Source organism: Calypte anna, chromosome 2 (genome assembly GCF_003957555.1).
Source record: "Calypte anna isolate BGI_N300 chromosome 2, bCalAnn1_v1.p, whole genome shotgun sequence".
NCBI lineage: Eukaryota > Metazoa > Chordata > Aves > Apodiformes > Trochilidae > Calypte > Calypte anna.
In genome coordinates, this window is record NC_044245.1 from 111,755,572 (window position 1) to 111,771,671 (window position 16,100).

The 16,100-nt window shown below is 38.3% G+C and overlaps 1 protein-coding gene across 4 annotated transcripts; it reads right to left on the reverse strand.

Moving 5' to 3' along the window:
- Positions 1-1,513: 1,513 nt before the first annotated feature.
- On the reverse strand, positions 1,514-16,070 carry LYPLA1 (lysophospholipase 1). 4 transcript variants are annotated; one of them, XR_003987174.1, is made up of 11 exons: positions 15,928-16,070; positions 15,321-15,352; positions 12,248-12,313; positions 11,565-11,612; positions 10,672-10,742; positions 9,707-9,780; positions 8,794-8,895; positions 8,013-8,189; positions 6,156-6,254; positions 1,796-1,828; positions 1,514-1,620 (listed from the first exon to the last, which is right to left on the reverse strand). XR_003987174.1 is itself a non-coding variant. In XM_030444428.1 (10 exons), the coding sequence occupies exons 1-9, from the start codon at positions 15,994-15,996 to the stop codon at positions 6,201-6,203; spliced, it is 693 nt and encodes a 230-aa protein (XP_030300288.1). In that variant the 5' UTR covers positions 15,997-16,070; the 3' UTR covers positions 1,514-1,620; positions 6,156-6,200. The 4 variants fall into 4 exon arrangements, 3 of the variants coding, with proteins under 3 accessions (XP_030300288.1, XP_030300287.1, XP_030300286.1); XM_030444428.1 differs by lacking the exon at positions 1,796-1,828; XM_030444427.1 differs by lacking the exons at positions 1,514-1,620; positions 1,796-1,828 and adding an exon at positions 2,473-5,063.
- Between the last annotated feature and the right edge of the window lie 30 nt (positions 16,071-16,100).

Consider the following 16,100-nt stretch of genomic DNA (forward strand, 5'->3'; position numbering starts at 1 on the left):
GTGGTAAGACACTGGAACAGGTTGCCCAGGGATGCTGTAGATGCTCTTCTCCCTGGAAGTATTCAAGGCCAGGTTGGACGGGGCCTGGAGCAACTAGTGGTAAGTGTCCCCAGCCACAGCAGGGGGGCTGGAACCAGATGAACTTTTAAGGTCCTTCCCAACCCTAGCCATTCTATGATTCTAACTCCTAACAAGGCACTTAAAATCCCCCATTTTCAGGACTAGCATTCTGTATTGAAAAAGTTCCTCTAACCAAGTGTTAACACAACTATGAAAAATGCAACATTTGCAACATGCCAAGAGGTTTCATGTAACCAAGTGTTGTACCTATTATGCCTCTCCTCTTTACTGGAGCCCTCAGTGTAAGGATGACTCAGGTCTACCAAAACATCATTTCATCTGGCCTGAATCTGCCAAATGATCCCCAACCTTTGCAGGGAAGAAGAGATGAGTCCAACCACCAGCACCACACAAGGGGTGCTGTAACAAGTGGAAGATCCTCATAATGACAAGATTTTCCTCAAAAATCTCTGAAACAGTAACATGCCTCTTGGTTAGGATTTTTACTATGGTTATTCAGATGGGTTGTGGTTTTTTTATTTCTTCACACTAGCTCTAGATGATAACAGTATGGCCTGAAGTTAGACCAAGTACCATTTTCAAATTCTGGCATTTGCAGCATGTTTTAAAGTTAGCTTTCAAAATGCCTTTTTTTTTTTTTTTTTTTAATGTAGAAGGCATTTAAATAGTAAACATATTTAAGAATATGTTTAAGAATATTTAAGGTCACAGTATAAGATGCCTGTGTTCTAGGGAACCCCTTATTTTTTAGTATATAGATGAAAAATACTTAAGCCTTTTAAAGATCCCCCCAATAATTTAAAATACTACAACATAGAAAATTATTTCAGGCAGAAACTACTTCAAGAGTTTGCTCATAACCAGGGAACTTTCAGCAGCCAAGTTTTAGATTCCATCTGCTCCATCTGTTACTGCAGATAAGGAGCCTTTAAAAAAGGAACCCTGAAAGACCCCTGAGGGAAGTCAACCTTCTCCACACAGAGAAGTTAAACCTCCCACTTGGACGCCTGAAGCAAGGTTTACTTCACCTCAGCAAACTGGCTACAAGTTTTAAGTTTTGCAGAGAAAAAGGAGTTGATGGCTTGTTCTTTTGTACAAATTGGAACTAAGAAAAAAGGAACATTATCTACTGATTCACTTTGTGGATGTCCATTAAATTATACAAGTACTTTGTTTAAATCAGCTTTAATCAGCTACATAAAAGGCACCCATTTCACTCAAAGGGAAATGATAAAACCTGTTATCAAAAAGGCTAGTGTGGTAACATCAGCAGCAAGGAAAAAAAAAAAAAAAGAAAAAAGGAGGGGGTAGGTGGCCAGGGAGGGAAATAATCTGTTCTACAGCTATTATTCTTCAAAGAACCCCATTTCCAAGTTAATGAAATCATGTTCTGAATACTTCTTGAGAGTCACCTTCACTTACACCAGTGGTCTCATATGATATTTGATAAAGTTTAATGCAATACTACATTGTGAATTCTTACTATGCTACCTGTAGGCAATGTTTCTTTTCACAGTTATCTCCTCAGGGATGCCAGGGCTGAAAGTAAATAGAAAATGAACATTATTCAGTTTCTCAGCAAATATAAACTGACAAACTACTCTGCAGAGTATTGTGTCTTTTTTTTGCTATTCTTATACTCCCAATTTCCACAATGTAGTCCCACACAGCACTGCATCTGTCATATATTTCCATATGTTCATGAACTTCCTACCTGTACTCCGTGCTTAGTTTTAGACACCACAGTCTGTGGAGACAAGTAGGCTTTTAGTTGCTTTAAGCTTCTTAAAGGAAGAAAGTCAACCTTTACTATATGTACACCCCATTCCCTCTCAGCATCTCAGCCCAGATAATCTCAAGTTTGCTCTAAAATGCCCCACAATATGTATACCACTGATCAGCCTCAAGTATTACAGCTAACCCAAAAAAACACAGGTAATCCCTGACCCCAAATCTGCTTCTTTAAGAAATCTGTTCAGTGGTATGTATGCCAAACCTCATATAACTTCAAAGCCTCCCTGACACCACAGAATCTTCACAGAAATGTGTAGGAGTAAACAGTGAGTAGACTTTGGCCCTTTAGAATAAGGCTACAAGAAAATATTTTCATTTCTTCTACCTTTCAAAATTACTGCAAAGTCCAAGAAGTTAAAAAAAAATTAAGTGAGAATATGAAAAAAAAATAGTATTAAAAATCAGTTAGTATTCTATCAAAAAGTTAGCAAAACATAAATTTGTGGGGGTTTTTTTCCTCTGTTCTTTTCAGTAATGACAAATCATAGCCTCATACATACATTACCATGCAATACATTTGTAAGAAATCTCTAAAGTGTCTGTTTCACAGCACAAGAAAACTTGACATTTTCAGGTAAGTATGAAGAAAGTAATTAGTACCTGCCCAAAAGCTGAATGAAATTTATTTCGCAAAGATAAAAATGGAAAGATTTTCCCTACTACAGAATTAATTTTGATTGTTAAGATTTCTCATCACAAATTTTCAAGGTAATAAGTTTATATTAAATAGAAATGGCTTATACTTCATAACACAGAGTAAGTGTTCAGGTTTTCTTTATAAAATTTAAGATACACAGGCCTTGTACATATGGCTTCATTAACATCTTATACAATATGTATTTGGTCATATCCACCAACACAACCAGCCCCTCTACATAAATGATGTATCCTAATTATTTAAATGAAGTGCAGTATACACCATTAGAGAGAACATGTTTTAATTAGCAGTTCTAATACCAGTTACAGTGTACAATACTGTTACCAATCTACTGTGTTGTAATTATACAAGATAGGAGGAAGAGACCAAATCACACAGCCCTCACCACAGTGCAGACCTCAGAACGGTTTTACCTCAAGAATGGCTGTGAGATTGGCCTATAATACATAATCCAACACATTTATTAAAAAGTGGGCAACACATTCCAACAAGAAGTCAGACTTCTGACTGCACAAAACTACAGTAAACTTCAAGTACCATTGTGAAATTAAAAATGTATTAAGGAGTTAAGAGATCCACTGAAATAAACTGAACTGAAAGCAAGGTGTTTTCACATCCATGTTTTTGCAGGTTTGACAGATATCATCCCTTTTTGGAGGAAGTCTAACATTATGAAAAATAAACTTCATTATTGGACAGCTTCAAATTTTATGAGGACAAGACATTTAAAGAGTGACAGGCCAGCTTCTCCATTTTGACAGAGTATGATGAAATCCCTCACACCAGACTGAGCTATCATTCAGCCTAAAAATAAAGTCAATCATGACAACACTCCCAGCACACAATAACTTCAGGCAGCTAAGACATTCAGCTAGAAGATCATACACAAAGCTTTCCAGCTAGCTGGGAAGTTCTAAAAGACAGGAGCTCAAGATGCACACTGTAATATGGGAGAAGACAGGATAGGCTTCAAATACATTGCTGAAGTTTCCTCTAGCTTCTGTGCTCTTTAATAGCCCCCAACTACAACATACTCATACACTCCTGCAAAGAAATAACTCGAAGAGATGAGCTTCCTAGGATACAGAAATTCACAGCAAGTCACAACATTTACTTTGGTAATACAGCTCTTTGTAGATAAAGCAAGCAGCAAAGCAACAGTATGAAAAACATCTTGCTGTGATAGCTGAGTATTTGAACAAAGCATATAAATGTTTTTCTAGAAATGTTTTAAAAGCATCATAGAGACAACAGTTGAAGCTGACTTGGACTAAAATGCATAGGTACTAGAAACTGACCAAAATCTGTGAACAGTTTAGCAAACAGAAGGAAGTGTTACAAAACACGGAATTCAAGGTATGACTGATCTCATTTTAGCAGTTTAGGAATATTTTTTAGAACTCATTCTAACAGAAGAAAGAACATGAGAAATCAGCACGCAGGCAACCTGAAGTTAACAAAACAGCTGAACAATATTATCAAACAATTTACAAACAGAACAAGAAAATAATAAAGGAAAAAATTAGAAGCTTGTGCAGAACTTTGGAAGAATGCCAACATTCAGAGAATCATTTAGGCATCAGGGTAATGAGGATAAATCTAAAAACTAGGAGAAACAACATCAAGTTTGCAATTCAGCAGGACTGCAAAATGCTAATGCAATTTGGGAATGACTCCAAGCTAGGACATACTGTTTTCTCAACAGAACTTTGGCACAACTGCACTAAGGATATTATGGTTTCTTCTGTGAACTAAATTAACTGGAAGATAAATTGGCAGATATTAGAACAGAGTGATTGAGAGAAAAAACTAATTAAACTTCAGAGTTAATAGGCATGCCCTCTCAAACACACAGATGGAATATCTAAAAGTCCTTCACCACCATCTAGAAGAAAAGTCCTTTTCAATCTTTCATATTAATCCAGAGGAACTGCATTATAAAAGAAAAACAGGTTCATAAAAGTGAAGTGCAATACACATGAAGAAAAGCACTGAAAACTGGCAAGTCATACTAGCTGAACAAGTCAGATTTATGGCAGCCAGAAGAGATACAAAAGTCTGATTTCCCACGTATGCATTTGTACTGACAGATACCTTGGACATAAATCCATAGGCACTTTAAGAGGATCACGTGATAAAGCTGGAGAAGTGAAAGCACCTTCAATGCAGATATGAAGCACAGCATGCACAATACAGATGCTTCCAAAATAAGAACTTTCTTCACTTGAAGGCCTGTTACAGTATAGAACACTGTTATACAGCATATTTTGTAATAAAAAGGTAGTGTATTTTTTAAACATTCCTAACTGCAGCAACAGCATTAGAGCTCTGTAGGAGAAAAGCTGTTTCTAGAAGTAAACTATGGCTTTTAACTGCAATGAGCTGTTAAACATGCACTAATTTCTGGAACTCAATGTATTTTGGAATTTGAGCTTCTGAAAGAGACACCCTATATCTTGTAGATTTGTTTGGGTTTTGTTTGTTTGTTTGTTTCCTGTAGCAGGTCTTCATGTTCCGAGGCTATACCCATCTAGGGAAATGTAGCATGATGTATTTGAAAATAAAATTATTTGTTCTTTTTCAGAAAAAGAGAAAGTATTGCAATAAAAGAAAGTATTTGATGGTATCGACTTAAAGTTTAAGCTACATTGCAATTGCACTTAGATTTCCATTTAAAAAGAATTCAAATTAGTCAATGTCTGTGTTAGAGATGAGACTCCAACAATACCTAAAGCTACACAGCTGCATTGATTTCAGTTAATTACTCCAAAGCAGACAGAAAAATCAAAACTATATACTGGAATTACTCATGTAAAATACAGCATAAATATTTCCCCACAAATGAAAGCTACAAAGACTAAAGCACAAATTGAATATTCAGTATGAAAACAGGAATTTTAAAAGAAACTAAAATTAATCTTACTAGCTGCTTCAGAATTCTGTTCCAAGTCAGCATGTGACATGAATTTATAGTAACAAAAAAACACAATAAGTGACAATTTACAAGGAATGAGTCCCTTTAGAATTTCCACATCTTTAGAATTTCCATCTACCTATATGAAAATGGTTAAAAATTGAGGTGCTTTAAATCCAGGAAATACCTTTGCTGACTTCTAGCCATTCTAGGAGAACAACCCTCCTTACCTGGAGTAACAATTAACACATAATATTTAAAGCTCTGTTCTTAGTAACATTTATTTTACCATCATATGTCCACTGTGTTACTTACTGTGTAATTTATGCATCTATTACATAGAGGAAATATTTAAATATGATTTCACTGAGTATTAAGAACAAATCACGTCTCAAGTATAACTAAACTGGTCACAATTACGTTGCTCACTTAAATTTAATGTCCAATTACTGGTACAAACAGCTTGATATCAATCAAAAAAATCAGATGTCTTGAACAGTATGCTTCAGTTACATTCTGTCATTGTTACCAAGCTGCTTTATTCCTACAGTCCCATCAGTGGACAATTAATACTAAGAAGACCATAATTTCTTTCACATGTGTTACTATTTAATCTTCCTCCTAAGTATAAATTTACAACACAGTAGTAACACTGCAGGTATAGAAGTGATAATTTCTATCAGGCATATGAAAAGATTAACACTCTACCACAGTTGATGCTGGTGTTACATTGAAGGCTTCTCACATATCTTTTCAGTCTATGGGAGGTAGATGTTTTTCTATGAACTGTTTTATATCCATCATCTCCTGTTTAAAGATAAAAGTATGGATTAGTTCCACGTTCCCTACTAATACATATTCAGCTACACTGTATCATGTTCCCACATTTCAATTATGAGCAACTGGGCCACAAGTACTGAGGCATTAGTTACTTGATAAAATCATAACCACTTTGCACACAAGACAAGGCTGATAATTCTTCAAAGCAGGACGCACTCGGAAGAGGCTACACTACACAAAAAAAAGACCTTTTTTTTTTTCTCTATGAAGTTGGGCTGGCAAGCTACATAGTAATTATCAAGTGATCTCAACAGCAAGATGCTGAGCATGGATAGCATTTTAATGTAGCCAAGGCCATAGCTTTGGGTATACTTCAAACACCTGCAAATTAGCAGCAGGTCTTCCTCCTAACCATTCAGTTTCACCTTCATGATGCTTCTTCCTTCCTTAGGAAAAGCAATACAAGCAAGCTAGGCTTGGAAATCAATCCACGTGATAAAAATACATTTTTAATAAGCCAATGTCATAAGAAAAAGCATATTATTAATATATATGGGTGGCAAGTCTATGCTATTACTGCCCAAAGCAATAACAGTTGTGTAAATATCCTAAAGAGATTGTCCCAGTGTACAGTTACCACAAGATGTACCAACCCAAATCAACAGTTACTGGTACTGCCAAATGGCAGACTTTCCCTGTCTCCTCTTCTTTTCCTTGCTCCTACTTTTTACTTTGTGTAAATTCTGATGCTTCAGCTCACTAAAACTGACAAAAACTACAGCCAGCAGCTTTTTCCATTTTGTCAAATTGGTTCAAAGAAGTTTCCAATCAGCTCCAGAGTTGGTGCAAGAAGGAAGAGAGGGCCATAAGGTCAGGCCATGAGCAGAGGGAAACTGGTTCACCCTTTTCTGACAGCCACAAGCCATTACAGCAGCTCAGCTGCCTGTGGAGCCACAATCATAAGTTCTAAGGCTGCTTCTTTTGTAGCACCAACCTCCCTACCTATTTGATGTCCACCCACAGAACCAACAAGATTCTTCTCTCCAATACCAAGCTGGATTTATGCTGTGAGAATCTGCCTTCCAGTTCTGTGACTTTTTTTATAATTAACTAAATAATAAAAATTAGGAAAAAGATAAAGTCTTATAGACTAACTAGCCCAGTCCCAAGAATATAAACTTATGAGGAAGTTTCCACTAGTCATATAAACTTCTGCCTTGGATGCTTTTTAAGTTACTTGTTCAAAGTAGATTATTTTCTAATTAAACAAGCCTGTTTAAAACCTGGCATATTATAAAGGTACAAGCACTTTAGTACTTTTTCCACTGATTTTATGACCTACTTTATCCTTCGACCTTCTGATATTTAACACACTGGGTTTTTAGGGGATGTATCATAAGCTCAACTATACAGTGTCTAATAACATTAATAGATGATGTTGCAGCTCTATATACTCAGCATCCATTTGAAATATATTCCTCTTTAAATCATTGCTATTTAACAGAGTTTATGTGCTGGGTAACCTAACCCTGAAATACCTGAACACAATCAGACATTTTAGTGGTCCAAAACCTATCTGATGTGCTTTTCAAGATGAAATATATAGTAGTGGTAGTATAAGAACAGTCTTAAGACATTTTAAGTTACTCAGTAAAATAAGTCAGTAGCATCAATCTCTTGTTTATTAAAAAAAAATTAACCTCCCACCACCACCACCCAATATCTATCTGTTTTGAGGGGAAAAAACCCATATCCAGCTAAAAGATTGTATTTCAAGAAAATTACCTCAATACATGAACTATGCATCATGCCAGAGTAAGTCCTGAAGGTTACATTGGCTGGATTTATCATAGTCTTTAACTTCTCAACCGTGAGAGAACCAAACATTAAAGGAACCAATGGGTCACAGTCCCCGTGGCACTGAAGAACAGCAATGTCCTTGTTGACACCACTGATAGGGCCCTTGGAGGGGTGGAATCAGAGGGAAGAAGAGCAGAAAGAGACAGTGGAGATAAGGTTAACACGTTTGAGACAAAGTAACCCTACAATGCTATACCCCATAGCATGACAAACAAATTGAATTCTGAAGGAAGAAACCAGATTGCATGGTCTGCAAGTTCCTTATGAAGTAATCTCTGTGACTGACAACACATAAAGTTCCCAAACCTGCAAATAAAATTTTGGCACTTATTTCATAACATGACTTCTGGCCAAATAATAAAAAAAAAAGATACTTTAAACACCAAGTTTTTAATAAGACAGTGACTTACAGAAGAAACAAATGGCAAATAAAAAAGTAATCTTCAAGGAAAGTTTACTGCATCCTTTGTTTTCTGGGCATGTCATTTTAAGCAGAGATGGCTACTAAGTATTTTCTCATTTTCCCTACTTGCCAAACTCTAAAACACTAGGGCCCTATTTTAAAAATTAGAGTTATCAAACAACTGTCTGTATTCAGTAATAATTATTAATATATAATGCATAATACATAATAATTATAATTATTGATTCCAGCACAAGATAACTTCCCCAAGCACATATTCTCCTGGGAAAGAAATGTGCATACCTGAGGAAAAGAAGCCCGTAGAGGAAGCCAGCAGCTGAGGGCTACAACACCTGCTAGTTTTTGTTGTGTTGTAAGAGCTGTATACAAGGATAAAGCACCTCCCTAGGATAAAGAGATAAAAATATTAGCAATGTGATGATAATATTCTTTTTAATCCTCATTTCAAGATCTCTGGTTTCTCCTTTAATGGTCGTTTTGCTATTTCAGTTCACTCTTAGAACCAAGACTGAAACCAATATTCCTATACAATATTTATTTTGCCTTCCTCCCTCCCTCCAAGTCCATGTGATCAATTCAAAACTAAAACATTAAATTTACTGTAACTAATAACTAGAAATAAAGAAGAAAAAAAATGAAAACAGAAAAAAACCACACAAAAACAAACAACCAAAAAAACCCCAATCAAACAAAAATACCCCCACAAAAAACCTAACACAACCCCCCCAAAAAACAAACAAACAAAAAACCAAGCATCCAAAATATGAAATAAAGCACTGTCACTATGACAGTAATGTCACTACTTTATTATTTAATTTACTTGTATGCAGACTGGGGAATTGGTGTTTGGATCAGTTAAATCAATTACCCAACCACAGAAATCCAGACCATCAAATATCTCCGAAACTGAAGTTTAAATAATAGCAAGATTTTGAAGCAAAGCTGTGTAAGTCAGGTGTACAGATTCTAAACAGACTGTGAATTTAGCACCTTTTCTTTCCACATGCATGTTCACTGTTCAGTGAGTAACACTTGCATAAACTGAAAAGACTATGTTTGTTAAGACAAAAATTGACACCTTAAAATTTTAGAAGCACCTAACATCAGCTATTTTCAATTGAAGTGGGGGGATTTTCCATGTTAGGACAGCTACTTAACTTCCCCAGAAAGAGACACTTTCTTCCCACCACCTTACCTGAGAAAAGCCTCCTAGAATAATTCTGTTAGAAGGAATTCCATTTTTTACTTCTTGATCTATCAGTGCTTTAACTGCAACACAAACAGAGCCCAGTAGTTAAAAACCACTCCATTCTGAAGGAAGTCTAGAAGAGGAAAGAGACCTTCTCCCTGATGTCAACAGAAAGGAAAATCCAGTCTGCTATCCATTATAACATAGCAAAAGATCTAGAGCATGATCAGAAATTTCAGTGTCACTGTATTATTGTCCTCAGCAAGACAAGAGGGCACGGTCTCAAGTTGTGCCAGGGGAGGTTTAGGTTGGATATTAGAAAGAATTTCTTTACCAAGAGGGTGATCAAGCATTGGAATGGGCTGCCCTGGGAAGTAGTGGATTCTCCATCCCTGGAGATATTTAAAAAGAGACTGAATGTGGCACTCAGTGCCATGGTCTGGTAACTGCAGCAGTAGTGGATCAAGGGTTGGACTTGATGATCTCTGAGGTCCCTTCCAACCCAGCTGATTCTATGATTATTTCTAAAGATAAACACAGTCAAGGAAGTGTTCCAGAAGTCCCACTGCCAGGAAGGTGATACCCTCTTCTAACGATCAGGCATCACAAGTGGATGCTCATACAGACCTAACCTGTGTGCTCCCCAGAAGCTTGTAACCAAAGTACACTGGTTCCCAGGTACATCTCATATTTGAGAGTATCCAGTGTTTGTGCTGGTGACTTACTCTACCAACCTGTGGAGTTTAAAAAAACCCAACCAAACCAACAAAAAAAACCAACCCCATAACAAACAAACAAAAAACTCACAAAACAAACTGTACACTTACCAAAACTCTGATCAGAAATAAGACAATTCATACACATTGCTTTCCCCAACAACTTGGTTTTGGAAGATCTATTTCAGGATTGTAATTAATTTTTAAAAATATAAGGAAGCACTTTTAAGCCATAAAAAGTATTCCTAAGCATACCATTCTCTGCTGCCTGCTTGATCCCAGCTTCATCTTCCTGTGAATCTGGAGAAAGTCCAATGATATCAAACCTTACAAAATATCAACAAGAGAATTACTCAGAGCATCCATTCTACTTTCTTAAAACACAAATAATAAAGTAGGGGTATTTTCCAGAAAAATATGTTAGCTGACATACTAGATAGTATCAGCCACTCAAAGTTTACAAGAAATTGTGGACAATCTACAAATGTGGTAAAAAGACAGATCTGGTCAATAAAACTCTTCTGAGTTTTGCTATCTTCTGTAATTTACTGTAGATTAAGCAGCTCAGTTTTGATATTTGCTCCAAAAATATCACCAGGAATTTCAATTTAGTAGTTGCATGTGCAAAAGTAACATACTCTTTGAAGAAATATAAGAAGAACAAACACAAGTTACTTGAGGAAAAAAAAATACATAGAACTCGTTTAAGACCATTAAAATCTACCACATTTATCTTGCTTTCTAGTCAGAATTCTAGTTCTAAATAGTTCTAAAATCTGGTTTCAAGATATCCTACTGACCCATCAACTAATGCCCACTAGTAACAATGTTTCCACTAAAAGTCACTACTCCTGACTATGAATTCACACACAATACAGAGTAAACTTGTAAAATAAGGTGCTGTTTTTTAAAAAAAAACATAACTAAAAACAGATTAGTCCTGAGGAATAACCACTACCATAAATACACAAGATATTACAGCAAACTCCTGATAGCCCTTTTCAAGGAAACTAATGAAAAAGCTTCTGATACTTCAATCTGATTAAAACTAGCCATTCTGTTTGTTTGTAATTTTTAATTAAGAACAAAAAGTTCAAAGCCCTAGATATCTTCTAATTAGTACCATCTGCAAAAGAACAAATACTTACCATGAGGGCATAGCCATGTTCATGTTCAAAGACACTGGCATAACTGGCCTAGAAATAAGAACAAACAACCCTGACATAAGATACATTCTGGAATTTAATAGTGCAGATGCAGTTATGTCATGAAATTACTTATCACTAATTCTGCCTTACTTTTTAATCATAATTAACATTGGCTACTTTGTAGCATATCTTAAAAAAATCTCTCTTGAAACCTGCCAGGCTGAACACACCAAATACTGAGCGAATTATCACTTTTTACCAACAGCAAGCAAAACATAAATGGGCTGCTTTATATAAATATATATATATGTGTGTGTGTGTGTGTGTGTGTGCATATACAGCATATACATGAGATATATAGAGATACATATATATCATATATATATCATATATATGGCCTGTATCAGGAACAGCATGGCCAGCAGGCCCAAGGAAGTGATTCTGCCCCTGTACTCAGCCCTGGTGAGGCCACACCTCGAGTCCTGTGTCCAGTTCCGGGCCCCTCAGTTCAGGAAGGAGATTGAGGTCCTGGAGCAGGTCCAAAGGAGGGCAACCAGGCTGGTGAAGGGATTCGAGCACAGATCCTAGGAGGATCCCAGCTCCCATTTGACTTCATCATCTGTGCAAGTGTCTTAATACATAGCTCTACAGACAAATGTAAACCAAGAGCAGTTACAACTTACGCGTGTGGGCAAATGTATTTTACATGGGGGCTTTTGATGCCTGCAAGTGCTTCAGACCATCCATGCCTGTTAACAAAAAATACATTAAGTGGCATTTTTATTTTGGCTTAACTCTGGTTTCTATGTTTGTGCAACAGCACAGAGCAAGTATGAAATATGCTGAATTAGATCAAAATAAACATATTTCTAAAAAAATTTAAAATCAGCTGCAGTATGCTATGAAGATAGTACTAAACTTAAAATGTTTTTTCTGACTCTGCATACTTGTTGCATATTTACAACCAGGGACATTTCATCTCATCTGACTCCTCGAGTTGCAGCCCAGCTGCAACCCTTGTGGCTCTAGGCAAAGCCTGCTCTGCATCTGGCTGGGTTTATTAACTGGGGTGCTACAACACAGGAACAAGGGCATCCTGCTTCCAGGCAGCTCTAGCACAGAGGCTGCTTTTGCTACTCCTGTTGAGTTAAGGCAGCTGCTTTTACAGCCAGATTTCTCTTTCTGAACCAAATTTCTTCATGTGGGAAGGCAGCAAACTGACAGCTAAGCTAACTCCATGTGGAACCAACCTGATCAGTCAGACCTATTAACTTTGGCACACCTTGAATGCTCTGAGATTCAGGCAGTCCTGAGCAATGCTCCAGATTGCAGTCATTTTTTTCATCTCAAGCACATGCTGGATGAATGCACAGAACAACGTGAGATCTGCAAAGCAGATGAGTTCTCAATCTTCCTATAAACCAGAAAACTGGAAAGTATGATTTAAATAAAAAACTGTGAAAGACTCACTACTCTGGGGCTCATCTAGACACAAAGCAAGTTGGTCCCAAACCACTGCCTGTGCCTGCACTTGGCTTTCCAGAACACTCAATAGTACCTGTATTTCCTGATTTTTCTCATTATTCAGTATTCCTAACTCACCCACTAAGCTAGACACTAGGAAGTTGATTCTAAGCAGCAAACACCTGTAACAAATTCATCAGTGACACAGCTGAACTAATCAGACCAACATCACACAAGCCATAAAAGCATGTTTGGTTTAAATTTAATATCACCTCACAAAATTAAGTATGATATCTAAAGTTAAAGACATTTCAAACACACAGGTGGCAGACATTTGAAACACTGGCTGTATATCTTAGCCAATTTCTTTCCAATACTTTTATATATATTATTAAGAAATTATGGTAATATTAGTTTCCTAATGCTTGCACTACCACAGAAGGCCAAAGAAGAATCTAAAGGAGAAATATGACTTAGAAAATCTAGTTAGCTAAGAATATGAGGACTTTTTTAGCCAAATATAAAATTGACAAATTTAGAAAGCAACACTGTATACACATTTAGGCAGACTCTTTAGAAGAATCCTCTATGTTGTACCACTTGGTACAACAGATTTTGGTTCAGATTTTGACAAGTATGTAATCGTTAAGTGCCATTTATACAGGAGCTAAGAGAGAAGAATAACATAACCCCTCTTAGACTTTTCTCAGAGTAAGAAAAATACGGTAGGCAAACTGAATTTAAAAATCCAGGTGGAGTACATCATGTCACTTTAAACTGTGGGAAATTATAAAACTGTTAATTAGTTTGCTTCAGACCTTTTTTTTTTTTTTTTTTAACACTACTATGGCTTTTTTGAGAGAAATGGCAGTGTGCCAAAGGCAGTTTTAGTTAACCTGACCTGCAGTGGACTAGAAAACAAATGGCTAAATCACTGTATTTCCACAGCAGTGTTAGGACTTGTTAATGCATACATTCCAGTATGCCCAAAGCATTTGCAAGCTTGAGATCGTGTGTTAGCTTCGTCACCAAAATGGAAATACCTCATTTTTTATAAGGAATACTAAAGAACCAATCTCTGGGTTCTTTTCCCCTTGGCAGAACCAACATCAAACCAATTTGCAAGGACTCAAATTCCAAAGACTCAAAGGATTCTGCAATCACTTGCTGAACAGTTGGTGCCAAGATGCAGGAAGCACTGTTGCCTCAGCTGTGTCCTACCAGCAGAAAGGAAGAGGGATAATGCAAACACCGTGGTGTGTCAGCAAAAGAAACCAGAGCAAACATCTCCACACAGAATATTGTCCAGTGCATGGACTTGCCTCTTTTTAACTTATTAAGTGTCCAAGCTACTCAACTTTAAATTTTGACAGCTGACTTTTTTAAGCTGTTCCAAAAAAGTTTTGAGACTTAAGCATTTCAAGTTTCAACTTAGAAGCAACGTTCTGGGTAACAAAAACAGACCTCTTGAAAAAATACTATGTGATTCTGTCCATAATGGCACACAACAGAGAAAGCATTCCTGCTACAGTATCAAAGTGGCAATTCCTTGAAAGTCTCCTACCCAAACAACACACTCCATAATTCAATGGCTTTAATGAATGCATGCTTCTATTTAAGCACACACATGCTGCAAATGATGGAAACATCACACCACACCTAGAATGCCTACCAAAAATTCCCTACTCTTTTCATTTCTACTCAAACATAGAAATAATAGGAAGCTTGTTGCTCTTAGGTGTTTTGTTGTTGTTTGGAGTCTGAAAACCCTATTTCAGATAGAGAAATCTCTAGACTACTTAGGAGTCTGCTTAGATAAATCAAGCAAGCCTGGATTTTAATGTGTGACACGCTGAAGAAACAGCCATGGCTCAAATGCACCTCTCCACAAGTGAGAGGGGAAAAAAAAAGAAAAAAAAAAAAGATACTTTAAATTTAGACAAGCATAGGAATAACCAGAAACTCACTCAAAGGAAAGCAAAGGATCAAAAACCCACAGACTCCTTTTTCACCAAATCTGACCCAAGAACAAAAAGAGGGATCACATTCAGATCAAATCAGGTTGACTGAAAAGAGAGAAGCGTAAGCTGTTGAGGAATTATGCTGGGGAACATTAAATCAATATTTGTCACCATAGCTCCATCAGACATGAAGCTTCATTTGTTGACATCCACTGGAGTCAGCTAAGGGCAAAAGCTTAAGTAACTTTTAACTGCCCACGCCTTTAAAACATGCAGCCTTGTATCGGAAATGACAGTAACCATTAAGTACGTAACAGATCAGAATACCCACCCGGTATCTCCCAATCCATGAAGAAAAATAACCTAAAAGAACAAACAAACAAACACAGCGGTGTGAGATCACTCACCGTTAACTCACCAAACCCACGAACTACGGGCGCCCACGCAAGATAAGACAGCTCACAGCACGACACGACTTCCATGGAAGAAAACTCCGCTCCCTTCACTTCCCACCCCACCTCTCCCCTCCCCTCCCCAGCCTCCCCGCCGCCATCAGCGGCCCTCGGCGGGCACACGGCGCCGCGGGGCCCCCACCGACACGGATGACCTTCCCCTGCCCGGACCGACTCCAGCCGCCAAAGCAGCGGTTCCCCGATACCGGGCTCTGTCACGAAAGTAACGGGACAGACCTGTCAAGCCACCCCCCATACCCCCTCCCCAGCCCGTCGCCCACCCTCAGCGGAGCCAGGCCGGACCCAGCCATGGCCTCACTCCCAGGCCGCGGGGCTGCGGCCGCCGCTTCCCCCCCTACAACCCCCTGCCCCAAGTTGGGGCTGAGGCCTCCGCGGAGAACAAAGCGGGGTGGGGGCCACCGCCTGCCCAGGGCGGACCCCTGACCGCCCGCTCCTCCTCACCGCTCGCCTTCCGCCCGCACTCACCGCAGCCGTCGCCTTCCTGGCGGCCGGGACGATGGCGGGGAGCGGCGCCGACATGTTGTTGCCGCACATACACCGCGCTGCGAGGCGGCCAGCGGGACAGCGGCCAGGAGCGGGGGGGCGGGACGGGCGCCGCGCCAGCGGGGCGGGGGTAAGGCTGGCGGCGGGGTGGGAGG

Excerpts from the sequence above, each read along its gene's own strand:
- LYPLA1 (XM_030444428.1), bottom strand. The coding sequence starts at position 15,996 with ATGTGCGGCAACAACATGTCGGCGCCGCTCCCCGCCATCGTCCCGGCC. Across the intron at positions 12,314-15,320 it reads CATGGATTGGGAGATACCGG|GCATGGATGGTCTGAAGCAC; the intron begins GTGGGTATTCTG and ends TTTTGTTAACAG. Across the intron at positions 10,743-11,564 it reads AACATGGCTATGCCCTCATG|GTTTGATATCATTGGACTTT; the intron begins GTAAGTATTTGT and ends ATATTTTGTAAG.